At 39.0% G+C, this 17,463-nt stretch overlaps 1 protein-coding gene across 4 annotated transcripts in view; it reads left to right on the forward strand.

Moving 5' to 3' along the window:
- The window catches only part of MTR (5-methyltetrahydrofolate-homocysteine methyltransferase), a 316,459-nt gene that overhangs the window by 101,611 nt on the left and 197,385 nt on the right, over nt 1–17,463 (forward strand). For all 4 annotated transcript variants that reach the window (XR_011920422.1, XM_072409188.1, XM_072409187.1 and 1 more), the window contains 3 exons: nt 4,256–4,317; nt 5,551–5,618; nt 6,304–6,383. Coding sequence is in view for 3 of the 4 variants with exons in the window: in XM_072409188.1 (XP_072265289.1) it covers nt 4,256–4,317; nt 5,551–5,618; nt 6,304–6,383 (210 nt within the window). In the remaining variant the exon portion in view is untranslated. The remainder of the gene's footprint in view (nt 1–4,255; nt 4,318–5,550; nt 5,619–6,303; nt 6,384–17,463) is intronic.

Raw genomic sequence — 17,463 nt, forward strand, 5'->3', positions numbered from 1 at the left:
CTCTTTGAGGAAACGTGGATGTAATGCATCAGGTCCTGGTGCTTTGTGAATCTTAATTTTTCCAAGCTGTTTCTCAATCATATCAATTCTGAGCCATTTTGACTCATTTAAGGTCGTGCCATTGCTATTATGAATTTGGACTTGAGCTCTGCCATTTTCCTTTGTGTACACAGAGCTAAAATAAAGTTGTACATCAAATGTTTTGTACATCTGCCTTGTTTTTATCCCCAGTTTCCAACCCAACAACATCCTTTAAGGGGCCTACATGCTCAGACCTGATCTTTTTGCTATTAATATATTTTAACATTTTTTGGAGGTTTGCCTTACTTTTCTTTGCAATCGGTCTTTCATTTTGAAGTTTTGCACATTTTATCTCCTTTTTACATCTTTTGTTATTTTCTTTAAAGGTTTCAATTGATGAAGGTGATCCTTCATTTTTATATTTTTGGAATGCCCTTTTTCATTTGTATGGCTTTTTTAACATCAGCTGTGAGCCACATAATATTAATAATAATATATTTTAGCCTCTTAAATGTATTACCCATTGGAATATATTTTTCAGTTTTCTTTTGTAGAACAGACTTGAAACATTCCCATTTCTGTTCTTTGTTCTTTGAGGACAATATTGTCTCCCAAAGTCACAGAGAGCCGCTCTTAATAATGGAAAATTTGCTGTCCTAAAATTAAATGTTTTTATCTTTCCTGTTTTTGCTTCCTGTTTACAGCTTACGTTAAATGAAATCATATTATGGTCACTGCTACCCAGATTCTCTTTTATATGCACATTTGTTATAAGCTCTATATTGTTAGAAAGAACTAGGTCCAGCAGAGTATCATTTCTAGTTGGGGCTTCTATAAACTGTACCATAAAATTATCTTGTATTAAATTCACAAATGTCCTCCCTTTTGCAGTTCCTGTAGTGCCATTACTCCAGTCAATGTCAAGGTAGTTGAAATCTCCCATGATTAAAACACTTCCACTTGTTGCTGCACTGGGGGGCCTATAGCAGACTCCAATAATTAATTGTGTGTTATTCAACTCTATCCATAATGCCTCAACCTCTTCGTTAGTTCCATCCGCAATTTCTTCTTTTACATTCACTTTTAGATCACTTCTCACATACAGATAGACACCACCATCCTTTCGTTTGACTCTGCCTTTACGAAAGAGAGTATACCCAGGAATATTGACAGCCCAGTCATGCGAAGAACAAAGCCAGGATTCAGCAGTACCAACTAAGTCCTAATCCTCCTCACTCATTAATGCTTCCTACTCCCCTATCTTGTTTGCTATACTTCTAGTGAAGTTTATTGGTGAACAGGCTCTTTAAACCATTGCTGCTTTTACCATCATTGTTTGCCAAATCCTTTTTGTTTTTTAGTACAATTAGTTCTGCACAATCCAATGTTTGTAACATGGGAAGCTCCTTATAATTATCCATAATCCTCCCCCCAACTATCCCCAAGCCACCCTCCACTAATGTCTGACCCCCTGATTAACCTTTCTGCCACCTTATTTGACTGTCCCACCCCCCTCTGTCCTAGTTTAAATATTCCTCCACCACTCCCCTAAATCTTTCCCCTAGCAAAGCAGACCCACTTTTATTTAGGGGCAAACCATCTCTGGCATACAGGTTGTACCCCAATGAAAAGTCAGCTCAGTGTTCTATGAACCAAAACCTTTCTCTTCTACACCAGGACTTAAGCCATGTGTTTAGCTGCCTTAGCTCCCTCTGCCTTAGCTGCCTTTCCTGTGTTGCGCATGGCACAGGCAATATTGCAGAGAATATAGCCTTGGAGGTACTTTTCTTCAGCTTGAAACCTAGTTCCCTAAATTTTTAAGGATCCTCCATCTTCCATTTATATTGTCATTGGTTGCAACATGGACCAAGACAGCTGGGTCCTCCCAGTAGTTTGTCCACTCAGTTCACCACATGCCGAACCCTGGCACCAGGGAGACAGCAAACCATTCGGTTGAAGGGATCAGGCGATACATTAATATATCGGTCCTCCTGATCATAAAATCCCCTATGACTACCAATTGTCTTTTCCTTACTGTGTTGACTTTCCCACCACTACTAGATGTGCTTCTCTCCTGGCTGTTAGGGGTAGCAGTAACATCTAGAGTTGCCACCACTGGGGCTGCCACCTGCACATCTTCACATAACTTTGCAAACATGTTGGGGTGCTCCAACACAGGGCTGGCCTTCCTTTTCTGGGAGCCCTTCCCACTCCCTCTAGTTACGTTAACCCAACTCCCTACATGCTCATCCTGACTGACCTCTCCACCCTCCACATCTAAGACATTAACTGTCTGCTCAGTGAGCAGGAGACCCCTCTCAAGGTGATCCAATGATTTTAGTGTCGCAATGCACTTCTCCAGCTCTCCAATGCGAGATACTAGAAAGGCGACTTGCTCACATTTGTCACAACGGTATTCACCTTGGAGCTGTTGCTCCATTTGTGCATACATGCGACAGACTGTGCACTGAACCAAACTTTACACCTTACTACCACTCATTTTCCCAGTTACAAATTTTGTTTACAAGGAGTTATAAACGTTTGCTTACAGTTTTTGGTTACTATAAGGATTTAACTCCTTTTGTTTTCAAACTCCTGTTTTTTCCAAATCCACTTGATTAAAAAACCACTTGATTCACAATCCAAACCGTGAGCAAGCTCAAAAGGAGTGCCCTAGGAAGTAAATGTTAATGTCCCTCAGAGAAATCACTCTGTGCACCAAGGCTTTCCAAATCAACAATTTAGGAATATTTATTATGGCAGCAAGTAATGTTAATTCAGACCTCAATGTCATGTTCATTCGTCTTCGAAAGAATTTGCAGATGGATTTTCGTAGACCACACGCAGTCCATGGTGGTGTTGGACCTTTTTTTGGGGGATGGGGAGACTGTTGTTCTGGTTCAGCAACAAATTGGGTAGGTATTGTTCAATTTTCAGGGATTTGATGGAGTTGGTCGATTTATTAGTGGCTTTTTAAGATTAATAAATTCTTATATATTTCTTCTTTTGAACCTGCCCATTTATTTGCTTCACAGGATCGATATAGAGGATTTTTCAGGTGTGGTTCTTATAGCGGTAGTTTGCCCAGGAAAGTGTGGTACAATGACCTAGTAAGGATAAAACCAGATTCATTGGCAGGGTCTACCAGAGCAATCCTCCACACTTCTTAGTCACTTAAGTCTCAATCACTTTTGCTTTTGTAGCATGGATGTTGAAGAACCAGTTCTAAGGGATAGTGATATCATATATTCTGTCATTTCTACAATGATTAATGTATATAAATCCCATAACCTAGAAGGTAGATCATCAGATTTGGAAGGCATATTTCAGGTGATCTAAATTCTAGGGGCACTCGTTCCATGGGATTTTTTTTTTTTTTTTTTTTTTTTTTTTTTTAGTGTTTGCCACTTAGTACTTTTAAAAAGTCAGGGTTCTCTGTTGGGTATCCTTTCAAAATGTTGGTTTTGGGTATTTCTTCCTTCTAAGATGATCTTGCACCTTTACATTACCCAGGATATTTGATTTTCAAACCCTGTCTGGATTCAGTTTTTCTGCAGACCACCTCCTTTTATTGCCTTATATTATCCAAGCTGTTAATTTTCTTTGGGCTTCCAACTGTAACTGTTTTAGGTGTTAAAGTTGTAGACAGTGTTTTTCCTTTCCTGTAAATGCTCGCTCCACAAAAAAAAGCAACATATTCATAAACAATGTGCGAAAGATGCGTTTGATATTCCTATATCTTAAAAATAGGGAAAAAAACAAATGCAGGCAAATTAGTCATAGAGTTATAAGTTAAAGACAGACCTTGCAGTAAAAAGAATGAAACTTCATATATGAGCCGCCACACCCCACCGCACACATAAATAAAAAGTTAATATGCTAAGGCAAATAAAATAGGTTTGTAAAATATTTGGGTTGAAGTTACCTTAAGTAAATATATACCAAACATGTCCAACCCTGACAATGTGCATTACTTCTGCTCGTGTAGAAGTAACTGGTCAACTTTACAGTATGGTTAAACAGTAAAACCTTCAACCTACAACTTAAAACAAATTTCCAGCTTTGTTTATGAAAGGTTAAACTTGCCCAAAAAAATATGAATCAAAACTAAGAGGAAAAAACAGTATATTTAAAAGTAGACTAAATTAAAGTAGTTTCCTGTACCACAGCCTGATTCCTGTAGGTAAAAGGTTTGTTTTAATTACCATGAACACCAATTTTTATTCTTCCATAGGTCTGCCGAACACATTTGGTGGTTATGATGAGACACCTGAGGTAACTGCTAAGCACATAAAGGTGTGTAACTGTCATATAGCAAATTCTTATTTTACAGTTTTTTGTCCTATAGTTGCTGTAATATATTCCATGCATTAAAGAATATGTATATTGTTAATATGTGGCTTACTATTTACTGAGAAGCCTTTTGCATCTTATTGCAGGTATTTCAATATTGTAAATCTTGTTCTGATCAGTTTTGGCTGTGTAGTTCAGATAACCTGGAGAATGATGCCATTGATTGAAAACAAATGAAAATGGCTACCTGTTTTGTTTTGTTTGGGAGCATAGGTGGCAGACACCCCACAATCGTATGTTAAAAGAACAATGCTGTTTGGTTATTAGTTTTTCACCATGGCAGATTAGGAACAGCATCCTCAGTGGGGCCAGAGGACACCTGTACTTGCTGTAGATTTCCATCAAAGACTAAAGATCGTTCCTAAATGATTGCTCTAGACAAAAAAAAATCCCTTTGTGTGTACCTAGAGCAGTGTTTCTTTACCTTTTTAACATGGGGAACCCTCCTTGAAATAACTTTGAAGTATTCAGGGAAACCTGGCTTGATTACTTTATCCACAGCTCACGCTATATTAGTGTGATTGTTTGTAGAAAGAATGCCTCCTAGATTGCTGGCTTAATAGGAAAAAGGTCTATTTGACTGATTGTTAAATTGGCCTGAAAGTCAAACTGTTCCTTACTCTGAAAGTCAAACTGTTCATTGCTCAAGGAACCCCTAGCAACCTCTGGAGGAACACTGGTTGAGCTTGTAGAAAGCAACTGAAACTCAACGATTGAGATTTTGGGACATACCTTTGCAGTAAAAGCACCTAAAGTGGTTAGGGATTTTTTAATGTTAAGAATATGTATTTAGTTTATTGTCCATGGTCTGGGCATAGGTGCCCATTGGTCTGGCAGCAAAGTTTGGGCCGGTCATATAGGCATTAATGAAAGAGTATTACATTTTAGCATATTTTAACATAACATTTTAGCACTAGTTTTACAAAAAGAAACCCCTTTTATTTATCACTAATACCTGTCTGTTTACATTACTGATAAATTATCTACATTGATACATTTTTATTACAGGGCTAAAGTTTAATATATTAAATTAATGTTGCACAGTTGTTTCCTTATTATTCGTGGGTTAAAAGGTTAAACATTGTATAACATTGTTACATTGTAGACACCTAACTTTTTTTGTTTTGTTTTTCTTTTCTTGTAATGGCATTTTGTAACTTTGCTCTCTTACTGCAGGAGTTTGCAATGGATGGTATGGTGAATATTGTTGGGGGATGCTGTGGAACTACTCCAGCTCATATTAGGTATGCTCATTACTTTTTTTGTCATTAGTCTGGAAGTAAAATCAAACAATGGGGCATTACAAGCATAAACAGAATAGAAGAAAAAATATCAGTAAAGTCATGCAGATGAGTGAATAACCAGGGCAGGAAGGGGACTAGTGTAAATGGGAGGGACAGACATTTAGGACATGTCTTGTTAATCAATGAGATTTAAAAATCAGGACTTTGCCTAAAAGGAACAGGGCGCCATATTCTGGGAAGGCAGAAGAACAATAAAATTATGTAATTCATTCAAACGGAAGTGTTTATATTTCAGCTGGTTATTTCTTTTAATCTGATTTAGACATCTGTCTTTCACTGAAGTTATATTATTGATACACATTAACATATACTAAATAGGGTGTCTAATTTGTGATATGCAGTATTTACTTTGGTATGTGGTTGTGTAGAAGACAGACACACTGCTGTTGGCACTCTTTCAATACTGACCTTTTTAAGAGACAGGAGGGTGAGGAACTGGAGCCCCAGATTACAATCGTACTGGCTAAAGAAGATTTTTAGGAAACTCTAATAAATTACACCTCAGTACAGATAGAAAATAATTATTTGGGCTAAAAGGGCTTGACTTATCCTCTCTGAATGTCAAGTTTTAACTTTATATTTCAATGTTGCAATCTGTGTGTTTTAAATTATATTTTATTATCAGGGAAATTGCAAAAGCAGTGAAGCACTGTAGACCAAGGATTCCTCCAAAATCTGTCTTTGATGGTTATACACTTCTTTCTGGTATGTAAATTCAACCTTATTTTTCCAACTGTTGTTCTCTTCAGAGATCCTGCTGTTTTGCTAGGTAAAAAATATTTTGCTATATACTTGTATAGTCTAGTTCTATTTTATTATTATTATAATTATAATATTATTATTATTATTATTATTGTTAGTCTAGTTCTCTCAGTAAAGTCCAAAGAAACACAGCTTGTTTTGTAGTTTATGCATTTACTCAACAATAAATGGTGCATAAAATAAATTTTCAGTTACCGGAGGAAAACAAAACATAGATATCAAAACTATGCATACATACACACATATGCACACGCTATTTAACCTTTCCTAGTGAGTGAACACAGACACTTTAAGAAAGAATTTGAGTCTTTTGCATAGTACTTTAGAAACAAGTTCAGTCTTGTAACATTTTAAAAGATCATTTCTTCTTCTCGTGTCCTTCACAGCTGTTTTGGTCTTTCATCATTTTCATCATCATTAGGCCACTTTCTACTGTTTTCCTGCGGTTAAAATCCGAGTGATCCTGTGGAGGGGAAAACAAAGCGGGTTACCTGTTCCCTCTAAGAAAGACTTTGGTAGACTTTGGTCATTCTGTTACAATTTCCTCTCTAATTGGCTTCTTGCCTGGATCTCTGACTAATACTTTTTTTTCCCCCAAAAAAATAAAGCTTTATTGAAATAGCAAATAACAATTACAATGGATAAACATACATTTTCAAGTTTCAACAAGTTTAATCATGTAAAATAACAAAATAAACATGTAAAAAAACAGTAAAAACAGCCACCTTTTAAAGGATAAACAACAATAGTAAATTGGTTATTGATGTTGTAAAAGGTGCACTTTTCTGTTTGCCCTTGTGAGTTTAGGAAAGAGAAAGACAGAAAGAAGAAAGGCAGAAAAAAAGGAGGGGATGTTGTGCAGAAGAAAATATTTGTATCTTTCAGAAAGATGGACTCTCTGTAGTATCGTTGTACACATTTCTATATTCTTGGAGTCATGAAAGTTCCACCAAGGCCCAAGTGGTATAGAATTTTGTTATAGCATCCCGGGATGCATGAATCATTTCCTCCATTTCTGAAATACGTTCAATTTGAGCAAACCATTCATGTGCGGTTGGCCTAGACATTGATTTCTCGGGATCAACAATTTGGCGGCAATCAAAACATATAGAAGTGTTTTTTTAGGTGTGTTGTGAGTGTGGTGTAGCAGAATTTGCACTGGGGTTGTAATATCATGTTCCCTTGTAAGTTTCGGTAACAAATTGATAACTTCATCCCCAAAAAAATTGAATAATTGGGCAGCTTCACTACATGTGTAAAAAAGAGCCTTCAGCAGATTTACATCTCCAGCATTTTGAGTCATTTTGAGGGTGTATTTTATGTAAGTCTAGAGGCACTCTGTACCATCTTGTGCGTATTTTAAAGTTTTTTTCTTGTATGTTCACATTTTGTGAACCTTTGCTCATAATTATGTTGATATTTTCCCCAGGTCTAACTCCCACTGCAAACAAAAACGATCCGCCGAGGTGTCTGGGGGAACTGAAAGTAGATTGTATATCAGTGATATTGTATGTCTTGTGGGACCAGTGGGTTGGCACAGCTTTTAAAACATAGTTGTTTGTCTGGAGAATATTGAGGAAATGTCTTAATTGGAAATAGGACAACCATGGTATTAATTTGCCTTCATTCTCGGCTTGCAGTGCTTGTTTGGCTTTGAACCTGTCCCTGACAAAAGAATAGTCCCCCAGTAGTTTTCGATCCTCTCACTATGATTTAAGAAACTCATTCGAGAGGCCTGGTGGGAATGCAGGGTTTGACCAAATTGGGGTGAGAACTGACCAATACTTTGCCACTTTCTTGTATCAGTTTCTGACTCTGGAGAGGAAATATACTGATATTGCCCAACCTTCCTGCCAGATTACCTCTTATTCCTGTATAGGCTTTGGCTTCTGCTTCAGTTGTCTTCATCATTGTCTCTGTCATATGACATTGAACTGGTATCTGTTAAAGCCTGTTCTTGATCTGCACATTTGCAAGAATAGACAAGCAAATGTCCTGAATAGGTGTCCACTCCAGTGCAACAATACCTCAGCCCGTTGTTTCTCCGGGGCAGGGGACCAATTATTACAATCTGCTAAAGCTTTGCAGGCCTCCCACTCTTCTCGATTGTCCAGGTGGAATACTTTTGCATAGGCCATTCGCACAGTTTACAATTAAAGTCATTATTATGGGCAATCCTCTCTGCTGCACCCATTTATTGTGTGCCCAGCTGGACAAGTCAACTAACACAATTGCAGCCACTTGCAATCCCATCAACCACTTTGTTGCAGTTCTCAAAAATCCGGGACAAGGGACACATATGCATCAACGTGGCCTTCTTTCCAAATGTAGTCCTGGATTTCTTTTCCTCCTCACACCACCTTTCCATGTATTCTTTGGACTTCCACGTAAGCAAGTTGTCAGTACCTTAAAAACCGCCCAGCTGTCAGGGTAGATAGTACCATGGAAGAAGAATCTTCATATGGAGACATCACTACATCTTTTAACTGATACTAGCTGGATATTCAAATTCTGGTTACCAGCAGGGCTGCATGCTATCTTTTTCGTTCTCCTGACAAAGATTCCAATGGTGAAGCCTTTTGAAAAGAAGATGGGTGCAATACAGGGATTTCTTAATCTGGGTTGGTGCTAGTAAAGGTGACTAGCCCTGCAAGCTGCTTTGAAATGTCAGGGATTTCCCTTGTGGCCCAGGCCACATCATTTCAAGAAACTTTACCTCTGTGGCAGGTCCCTGAACGTTGTCTCAATTTACAGCCCATGTGCTTTGAGTGCTTAATTTACATCACCGCTGGTTCCAAAATCGATATGTCATCTATGTAGTGAAACACACTGACTTTCAAATTTAAGATGCTCAAATCTTGTGCAGTTAGCCCATGACAAATTGTTGGTGAATAAAGGAAGCACAGAGAAAGGGTACAGGTGGCCATCCCACAGTAAGACAAACTGGTCCTGACACTTCAAGTCCATTGGGATGGAAAAAAAAGCAAAAGCCAGACCTATCGCAGCATGACATCCTCCTTCCCTTCCCTTAATTTGCAATAATTTCAGTGATGGAGATCTTTAATATTTATAAAATATTTAAACCGTATTACGCTGCACTGTACATTAAATAGGAGTTGCAAATGACAGACCAATACAAACAATGAAACAGAAGGAGAGGACCCTGCTCATCAATTTAATTTCTTACAGTTTAAGACGAGTAGGTAGCACACAATGGGGGGGCGGCTAACAGAAGAAGGGTAGGCAAGTTTAAAAAAAGATTGGTTTTAAGGGCTCTTTAAAATGTGCAGAAAGTAGGAGCCGAATAGGACGAGGAAGACCATTCCTGAGAGTCAGGCCAGCACTAGAAAAGTCTTGGAACCGTGCATGTGTTGAGGATATGAGTGAGGAAGTCATTAGTAGCTCACTTGAAGAGCAAAGAGCGGGTTTAAGGGACTATTTTTCTATCAGGGTGTATGGGTATATCCAGTCCAGTTCAAATTCTCGAATTCCTGGTTAGGTTCCCTGGATTAATTCTCAAAGCACTTAAAATTTGGTGTTTGAAATGTGGGTACGTGTCCAGGGTCCCACGTGACAGTGCTTGATGTTTACATAGTAGTGTTTTGGGCCCTGGTAAGGCTGGAGTTCATATCAGGTACAGCTGAATTCAAATGAAGTTCCATTATAAGGCCTCATTCTCCATGTCCCATTAGGATTTTCACAGGGAACACTGGAGTTGATAAATTGATTACAGAAGGTCTAAGCATCCCTACTCTCAACTCTTGAATAGTCTCACAAATTTCTTTCTTTACAAATGGCTTTCTGTGACAGATTGTACTGCTTGAGTCACATGATTCTCTGGTGGAGGAACATTTTGCATGACTTCAGCTTTCACCGTCCTTACCTGATAAGCTTTCTAAGAATGCTCAAATCTGAATGTACCCCTTTCGGCATTAATTGACTGACCTTGAAGAACATCCATCCCAAGAATTTTTTCAGGTAATAAAATACTGGTCTCTTGGTAATGGCTAATTTCACCCATGTTCTAACTGTCTTTGTGGTCTGCCCCCCAAACCTTCTACAAATATTTTTTCTCCTTTGTGATGGGAGGGGTTTCCATGTAAACGTGTAACTTCAGCTTCAATTTCAACTAGCCATCACATGTATAGAAGATGATGACTTTCACCATACAGTGACAGGTGCATGTGAACGCCAGTCTCCTGATGTCAATGCTATCAGTGGAGACCTATCTTCTCATCACATTGGATAAAGAACCTCCCAGCTTTCCTACCTGAAACTCTCCAACTCCAACAGAATAAAGATATTTGGATTTAGATTTCTGTCCAGTGTTGGGAAATGGTTTTGGACTAACAGGAATTGTCTGTTCTGTGTCTTCTAACTAACTGTTTTCATCAATAGTTGTGCTTCTAATTGTTTCATAGTTCTCCCCAGAGCTTTTTAGCCGGTTGCTCCGCCCGGCTGATTTGAATACCCCGCCCAGCTCTCGGCAGCTCTCATCCTCGGATGCACGGATCTCAGTGAGGCTGCTCCGTGCTCTGTGTCCTCCTGTGCAGCTTTCATGTGAAGGAAACACAGGCAGCCCCGTCCCCATCTCATAGCACGAGCTCAGATTTCTGCCTTTAAAATGTATCCACTGCTGGCTCTGCGTGTCATTCTGCATCCTCACAGCTTTGTGTGTACAAACCTCCATATCTCCTAATATGTATGTCACAATGACCTGTAATTTTCAGAGTGTACAGGGGACCCTCATAGATACTAGTTACTACAATTTGAGCCCCCCAGCTTTAAAGAATTTCAAGATATGGGGGTCACAAATGTTAAAAGTTATGAAAATTTAACTTTGGGGTTGCTGTTTCTGAGGAAAGTGCAACTAGGAGTCCTAAATTGAAAGTGCAAATTGGGGACCCCGGAGCCACCAACATAGCAAGGAGCATTGGGGTGGGGCCCCTAAAAATATATACCAACCTGTCACAAATCTATACCTATGAAACTACTGTCTGCTTCTCTTCTTTTTACACCAATTTCTCTGGGGTAGGGGGTACAAAACTGAAAATATAGGTACAAGTGGGGAACATCTGTGACTAACATCCCCTAAAACGTCATCACTATGGCATTATTAGAAAATGAACTCTGCCCACTAAATGTTATTGAGGTTGAGGTACTGGAAAGTTACAGTCATGTGTAACAAGGAAGTGCATTGTGATGGACAGTTTTTTTTTTTTTTGTGTCTCCCACTTCCACCTATATTTTTGTTTCCCTGCACCTCTTAATTCTGGAGAAATTCGGGTTTGAGGTAAGATGCAGACAGATATGTGTAACAGAGCAGGTAGCAAACTTTGCTAGGTAGATATTTATGTTCTCATAACGCCATAGTAATTACATTTTAGAAAGGTTTAGTGTCCCCCACTTGCACCTACAGTTTCAGTTTCCTATGCCTCCACGTGTACCTTAAAAATTTCAAGTAATACAACCAACGGTTTAGGAGATCTGAAGGTTTGAACTCAGTGAGTTGTTAGGCTGCAGAATATGACAAGCAGCTTTTACACTCTAAAAATTATTACTTTGGCCCACAGCTAATGAAAAAAGCCATAAAGAATAAGAAAATGGTATTCCAAAAATATAAAAATGAAGGATCACCTTCATCATTTGAAAACTATAAATATTATAACAAAAGATGAAAAAAAAAAAAAGATAAAATGTGCAAAACTTAAAATGAAAGACACATTGCAAAGGAAAGCAAGGCAACCGCCCCCCTAATTTTTAAAAGAATAATAGGAGAAAGATCAGATCTGCGTATGTAGGCCCTTTAAAGGATGCCTCTGGGTTGGTATCTAGGGATAAAAAAAAAGGCAGATTTACTAATCACTTTTTTTTTTTTCATTTTATTTACACAAAGGAAAATGGCAGAGCTGAAAATAGCAATTTCACTGCCCTAAAAAAGCCACAATTGAGCTCTGTTATTTCAAAGCCGTTGTTACTAATTTTTAGAGACTCTTTAATCTCTGGCATGGTACCAATGGATTGACGTAAGGCCAATGTGATTCCTATCTTCAAAAAGTGAGTCATTAAAGTCATTACCAAGTAACTACGGACCGCTAAATTTAACGTCCGTAGTTGGAAAGGTCCTAGAGAGTTTGATAAGGATCCATAAAGACCGAAGTTGTCAACCAAATTTCTCTATTTTTATGGAGAAGTAAGTAAACTGGTAGACAGTGGAGTAGCAGTTGATATAGTGTACTTGGACTTTGCTAAAGCGTTTGACACAGTACCCCACAGACGGTTAATATGCAAGTTAGGGTCAATAGGTTCAGAAAAGCCAATCTGTAAATGGATAGAGAACTGGCTTAAAGACCACACCCAGAGAGTAGTGATTAATGATTCATACTCTGAATGGTCTAATGTTATTAGTGGTGTACCCCAGGGTTCAGTGTTGGGACCTTTACTGTTTAACATCTTTAAAAAGATCCTAAAAAAAGGTCCTAAAAAAATGTTCTGCATGTTTTTTCATCCTATTTGAACCCAAATATTGTTAACATACCTAAACAAATGACTTTGTGGCAAATGGCTGTGTTAGGAATTGGTGTTGATTCCATTGAAAAGACATGTTTTGTCTGCAACTAAACTACATGTTGTTTGGGCAAACAGTTCAAAAAGCTTACTTCCGGTAAACTTTTTTTAACAGCATTCTTGCTTATTATGACAGGCTTACCTGTCAAAGTAATATCCTCCAGCTAGGCAATGTCTATTATGGTCCAAGGTTATTAGTGATTGTACCCCAGGGTTCAGTATTGGGACAATTACTGATTATTATGTGTATAAATGATATCGAGTTTGGCTTTAAAAGTAAATTTTCTGTACAGATTTGATGTGTTCAAATCAAGTCCATACAAGATTTCTCTAACTTACAAGCAGACCTACAGTAGATACACTGTATGATTGGGCAACCTAGTGAAAAATGGCATTTACTTTTGATAAATGTAAAGTTATGTACTTAAGGGCTAACAATGTGCATGCTTCAAGTTAGAGGAAATACATTGTGAAGGTCAAAAATGCAGAAAAGATGTGGGTAATTTTGTAGATCATAAACCTTATAATAGCAGAATTGTCATGTTTACAGCAAAGCTTCACTGGTTTAAATGGTTGGAATTTGAATAAAAAATAAAATTTGAAAGTGGGGCCGGGCCGATGGGAGAGTGGGCGGGGTTATGCCATCATGACGCCTTTGAACGTGATGCCATGATGGCATAACTCTGCCCACTCTCCCATTGCAGATCTGAGCCTGTGATAGGGGAGTGGGCGGGTTATGTCCAGGGACAGCCCACCCACTCTCATATCTCCTATCGGGTTGTCCCTGCACAGCCCGCCCACCTCCACCAGCCGGGACGTGTTATATAGATAAATGGTGCCTGGGAGAGAGTTAAACAAGTTTGTTGTGGTGTGCACCCCCAATAATAAATATTGAATACATTTTGAATGACACCAAAGAAAATATGGCTTTTTATGTACCACATGCAAATACATTTAAAGGCCTTTTTTTTGTTTCAATCCTTTTTATTAAGTTTACATTTTACAACAACTGAATAAAATAACTACAGTGCAATATCAACAGAAACATGTTGTATTTAAACTTTTTTTTTTTTAAACGCGTCTTAAAGGCATAATACAAAGTGCCCATATTGAATTGTTTTGGGAAGTTTCTTTGAACCAATCTCAAACTGACCATACCAATTTATATTTTTCTAATTGGACATCATCCTCTGTTACCTATAATTCCGTCAGCCAATCTCTCATAGACGGGGGCCCTTGTCTGTTTCTACTGTCTAGGTATGACTGTTCTAGCCGCTGTTAAAAAATGGCAAAGAACACTCCCCTTAGCAGATTTAATAGACCCTGGAATCATGGATAACAGAGTTACTTTGGGATTGTTGGGCACATCAGAGCCTGTGATTTTATTATAGAGTTACAATATGTTGTTCCAAAGGCCATACACGGTCGGACATTCCCACCAGATATGGATAATTGTGCCCCTCTGTCTGGCATCGCCAGCATCTATCAGAAGCGGCAGAGGGATATGCAGTGGATGTGTGTGGGGCAGAGATACCATCTAGAAAGAACTTTGTAGTTGGTCTTTTGAGCTTTACATGGGATTGTAATAGTTTATGTTTATGTTAATGTAAACTATTTTTTCCAATCTTCAGTCGAGATTTGCAATTCAATATTAGTCTCCCAATAGCAGTCATATGGATTGCCAGAATCGTGACTATCTTTTACCAGAATGTGATATAGCTGAGATAGGGTATGTGACAGTTTATCCTGGGACCCAAGCAGGGATTAAAAAGCAGTTTGATTTCTAGTTATCAATTGTGTGTTTAAGTCAGAGGATATAAATGATGCCAACTGTACTAGGACAAGGGTTTTCTATGGGTCTGAGCATCAAGGCAGGACAGGGTAGGTAGGTGACTATTCTGAAAAATATTATAAACTTGTCTGTTATTTTTAATACACTGAAGGTGAAATTGTGCAAGGTATATATTGAGTATTTCGGATTTAACTTTAAAGTTGCTAAAGCCGCTGAACCTTTCAAATTTCTCCATTATTGAAGGTATGGAGATATTTGGTGAGGTAAATTTAAGTCATCCGCAAATAGGGAAAGTTTATAATGATTATCACCTATCTGAATACCCAGTATGTTTAGATTCTGTTTTAATGCAACCGCCAGTTGTTCCATAACTAAGCCCTATAAAAGTGGGGACGGGACAACCCTGTCTGGTTCCATTGTGTATTGGGAAGGATTCCAAATGGCAACCATTCACCCTTTTGGTGCAAAGCCTGATGTATGAAGTTTACTCTGTCAAATGCTTTTTCAACATCTACACACAGGAGGCACATAGGGATTTTTAAGTGTTTGCCACCCTGGGACAATAAAATTACTATTAATCAGGGCGGGCATATACGAAGAGATTCTGTTTGCTATCAATTTGGAGAAAATGTTTGCATCCACATTAATTAGGGAGAGTGGTCTGTAATTAGAACAAAGCAAATGGTCTTTTCCAGGTTTGGAAAGGACCATTATTTGTGCTTTCAGGATTTGCGCTGAGAAGGGAGTGTCATCCACAATAGAGGAGAAGACCCTTGTTAAAAAAGGTACAAGGTTTGATGAGTGTAATTTGTAAAACATTGGGGAGAACCCGTCTGGGCTTGGGATTTTGCCTGCAGGAGTGGTTTAACTTGCTGACGCCACTTCTTCCCCTGTAAAAGGTGCTTCTAGCTTGGATATGATTTCTGTATCTAATTCTGCTAGAGCTGTAGATGTAATCCTTTAGAGAAGGGGAGGAGGTTTTATGTTTACTAGGATCGCGCCCCCTAGCCAAAAGTCTCCCGCACTTATCGCAGTATTGATATGACATTCTGCGATTTGACCCTATATTTTTGGTGAGTCATCATAAAGTTGTAATAGGTGTTTCCTCGCTTCAGTCAATTCTACAAATATGTCAGATGACATGTTCTGTTTGTGCAGGATCTCCAGGGATCTAATTTTATCTGATGTGGCCGCAATGTCCTGAGCTCTAATCCTTTTAAGGTTTGCACTATGTTGTATCAACACCCAGCGAAAAACCGTTTTAAGAGCCTCCCAGTGATTCGGGAGAGAAGTGGTATCTGACACATGATCTTTGAAAAAGTTAGATATGGTATTCAATACAGCATGTGCACAAACAGAATTGTTGAATAAGGAATCATTACATTTCCATGTCCACTCCCTGAGACCTAAAACTAAAACAGGCATGGTCTGACCAAGGGCACCTGTTAATGGAAAATACAGGGCCCCAATCCAAAATGCTGTGTGTGGGTTAGAATAAAAAGTGAAGTCTTTGTATGGTGTAGAGCAGTGGTCCCTATCCTTTTGCACGGACTCTGGACAGTGCATGCTCAGGGAGCCGTGTGTCACTCAAAGGGGAAGAAACTTCTCCTCATAGTGACTTTATGATGCCAGAACCCACCCACTTTTCCATCGCAGGTCTGTGCTTGCGATGGGAGAGTAGGCAGATTGTGTCCAGAGACACATCCCGCCCACCGCCCTGAGTCTGTGATGTCTCCAGATTAGCGGCTATGGAACGCCCCCCCCCCCCAAGCGGGGTCCTTCTCCTGACCCTGCTGGTGGGTGCACTGACCAGAGCTGCGGCTCCCCTGTCAGAGGGCCGCAGCATACTAGTGGGCTGCAGACCAGGGGTTGGGGACCCCTGGTGTAGAGTACGCTATATGTCCAATAGGTGGAGATCGTGGAGTTTGTTTTTAAATGCACTGAATTTGGAGTAAGGTATAGGGGTTTTGCCTGTGAAGGAGTCCACATGTGGATCAAGGATGCAGATAAAATCTCCCCCCAATGATAAGGTTTCTTTCAGGAAACTCTCAAGTGTTCTCCCCAGAAATTTTTTTTCAGCTGGGTGGGGGAAGCTGTAGCCGGGTGGTAAAAAAAAGTGGGTGGTGCAAGACATGACAATTTTAGTGCTCCCGGTTATTTATGCCACAGGTACCCAGTAACCTTTATTTTTGTGCCGGTGTTCTACCTACCCTCCTATACTTTGTTCCAAATTTCTAATGCTTGGTTTGCTAAAATGTCCAATTTTTTCCCCCAATTTTTTTTTTTGTATAATGCCCAAATTGTTTAGTGCTATTTATTTGAATCCAACTGCCTAGTGTTCCATATTTAGTTGTGTAATCCCTTGTAGTAGTGTAATATTGTGATCAATATGGCGTAACAAGTTATGCTTAGTTCACATTAGAAGTAAATAAAGCCATTTACCCCATATTGACTACTTTGCCACTGTTGGGCACCTTGGATTGGTAACCGGTGGTGACTACTGGGCTTTTTTCAGGCCTAGCGGTTTTTCAAGCAGCAGTGGTTCCTGGCAAGAGGAAAGCGAGGGGTAAACACAGCAAATGCAACCATACTGAAGAAAATAATATTCTCCTGTCTCAGAAGGAAGGTTGTAGTGAAAAAAGTATATGTGCAGAAAAAGCCTTC

The sequence above is a fragment of the Pyxicephalus adspersus genome, chromosome 4, assembly GCF_032062135.1.
Source record: "Pyxicephalus adspersus chromosome 4, UCB_Pads_2.0, whole genome shotgun sequence".
Classification (NCBI taxonomy): domain Eukaryota; kingdom Metazoa; phylum Chordata; class Amphibia; order Anura; family Pyxicephalidae; genus Pyxicephalus; species Pyxicephalus adspersus.